Source organism: Numida meleagris, chromosome 1 (assembly GCF_002078875.1).
Source record: "Numida meleagris isolate 19003 breed g44 Domestic line chromosome 1, NumMel1.0, whole genome shotgun sequence".
NCBI classification, from domain to species: domain Eukaryota; kingdom Metazoa; phylum Chordata; class Aves; order Galliformes; family Numididae; genus Numida; species Numida meleagris.
In genome coordinates, this window is record NC_034409.1 from 194,388,467 (window position 1) to 194,391,106 (window position 2,640).

The window sequence follows — 2,640 nt, forward strand, 5'->3', positions numbered from 1 at the left end:
CTGACCCCATAGCTGGGCTGACCCCACTGCTGAGCTGACCCCATGGCTGAGCTGACCCCATAGCTGTGCTGGCCCCATAGCTGGGCTGACCCCATGGCTGGTCTGACCCCATGGCCGAGCTGACCCCACAGCTGGGCTGACCCTATAGCTGGGCTGACCCCATGGCTGGGCTGATCCCACTGCTGGGCTGACCCCAATGCTGAGCTGACCCCATAGCTGTGCTGCCCCACATCTCCCTCTCACAGGATTCATCGCTGGTGGGAGCGCGATGCCCAGCATCGGCTGCAGGTCGCCATGGCAACGCCCGGCTGGGATGCAGCGCCGGCTGAGCACCAATTTCCCCCAGTTCTCCTCCAAGAGAGCATTTCTGCAGCGCACCTCCGTGCTCGTCCCTGCGTGCATGCATCTGAGGGTGCACGTCCCATTGCACGCATTCGGATGCACGGGCACGCGCTCCGCTTGCACGCTCTTGCGTGGCGATTTGCAAGCTGCCCGCACGCCTCCGCGCTCATTTTTGCATGCATGCACCCATGTCTGCATGTTTGCATGCCTCTGGGTGCATTCAGATGCACGGGCACACGCTCTGCTTGCACGCTCCTGCCTGGGAATTTGCAGCTGTGCGTCCGTCCGCGTGCGCAGGTGCAGGGGGCTGTGTGTGCATCCCTGGGTGCCCCGGGGGAAGCAGCCCCGTGTCCCATTTTGCAGATGGGTCCAATGGGGCACGCTGCAGCCCCCCCTAAACCCCCCAGCCCTTCCCTGGTGTGGCAGTGCCCCTGTGGGGCTGCGCTGCTATGGGGCAGGGAAGGGGAAGTGAAGGAGGGAGAGAGAAAACAGGAGCCCCGTGACGGTGAGTCCTGAGTGAGTGTGACACCTCTGCACGTTGCACCTCCATGCATTGCTCCTCTGCAGGCTGCATCTCCATCCGTTGCACCTCCACCCGCTGCACCGCTGTCCACTGCACCTCTGCACGTTGCACTCCCATTCATTGCACCTCCAAGCATTGCACCTCCACATGTTGCATCTCCATCCGTTGCACCTCTGCACATTGCACCTCCATTTATTGCACCTCCATGCAATGCATCTCTATCCACTGCACCTCCATGCAATGCATTTCCATCCACTGCACCTCTGCACATTGCACCTCCAACCATTGCACTCCTTTCTCTTGCACCTCCACACACTGCATCTCCACTCATTACACCTCCATGCATTGCATCTCCAAGCATTGCACCTCCACGTGTTGCACCTCCATCCGTTGCATCTCTGCACGTTGCACCTCCATTTATTGCACCTCCAAGCATTGCACCTTCATTCATTGCACCTCCATGCAATGCATCTCCATCCGCTGCACCTCTGCACATTGCACCTTCATTTATTGCACCTCCACTCACCTCATCTCCATCCACTGCAATTCTGCACAGTGCACCTCCAAGCATTGCACCTCCAAGCATTGCACCTCCAAGCATTGCACCTCCAAGCATTGCACCTCCAAGCATTGCACCTCTGCATGTTGCATCTCCATCCATTGCACTCCTTTCTCTTGCACCTCCACACATTGCATCTCCACTCATTACACCTCCATCCATTGCACCTCCACGCACTGCACCACCATCCATTGCAGCTCTGCACATTACACCTCCATGCACTGCACCTCCACTCACCTCATCTCCATCCACTGCAATTCTGCACATTGCACCTCCACTCATTGCACCTCCAAGCATTGCACCTCCAAGCATTGCACCTCCACATGTTGCATCTCCATCCACTGCACCTCTGCGTGTTGCACCTCCAACCATTGCACTCCTTTCTGTTGCACCTCCACACATTGCATCTCTACTCATTACACCTCCATCTGTTGCACCTCCAAGCATTGCATCTCTATCCACTGCAGCTCTGCACATTGCACCTTCATCCATCACACCCCTATCCGTTGCACCTCCATCCACTGCACCTTTGCACATAGCACCTCCATGCACTGCATCTCTATCCATTACACCTCTGCACGTTGCACCTCTGCAGACTGCACCTCCTTGTGATGCACCTCCACTCACTGCATCTCCATCCGTTGCACCTCTGTGCATTGCACCTCCATTTCTTGCACCTTCACTCACCTCATCTCCATCCACTGCACTTCTGCACGTTGCACCTCCGTTTATTGCACTTCCATTCATTGCACCTTCATTCATTGCATCACCATGCATTGCACCTCTGCATGTTGCACCTCCATTTATTGCACCTTCATTCATTGCACCTCCATGCATTGCACCTCCACACATTGCATCTCCATGCATTGTACCTCTGCACGTTGCACCTCCACTTACTGCACTTCCATTCATTGCACCTTCATTCATTGCACCTTCATTCATTGCACCTCCATGCAATGCACCTCTGCACATTGCACCTCCATGCATTGCACCTCCACACACTGCACCTCCGTGCATCGCACCTCTGCATGTTGCACCTCCATTCATTGCACCTTCATTCATTGCACCTCCATGCAACGCATCTCCGTCCATTGCACCCCTGCACATTGCACCTCCATGCACTGCACCTCCACACACTGCATCTCCATGCACTGCACCTCCACACACTGCACCTCTGTGCACTGCACTCCTACCTCTTGCACCTCCTGTGCTTGCA

At 56.1% G+C, this 2,640-nt stretch overlaps 1 protein-coding gene across 1 annotated transcript in view; it reads left to right on the forward strand.

Annotated features, from left to right (window-relative positions):
* The window catches only part of LOC110405174 (vegetative cell wall protein gp1-like), a 5,390-nt gene that overhangs the window by 2,594 nt on the left and 156 nt on the right, over positions 1-2,640 (forward strand). Inside the window, exon 2 of the mRNA XM_021410279.1 lies at positions 860-2,637. Within this exon, the coding sequence (XP_021265954.1) occupies positions 860-2,637 (1,778 nt within the window). The remainder of the gene's footprint in view (positions 1-859; positions 2,638-2,640) is intronic.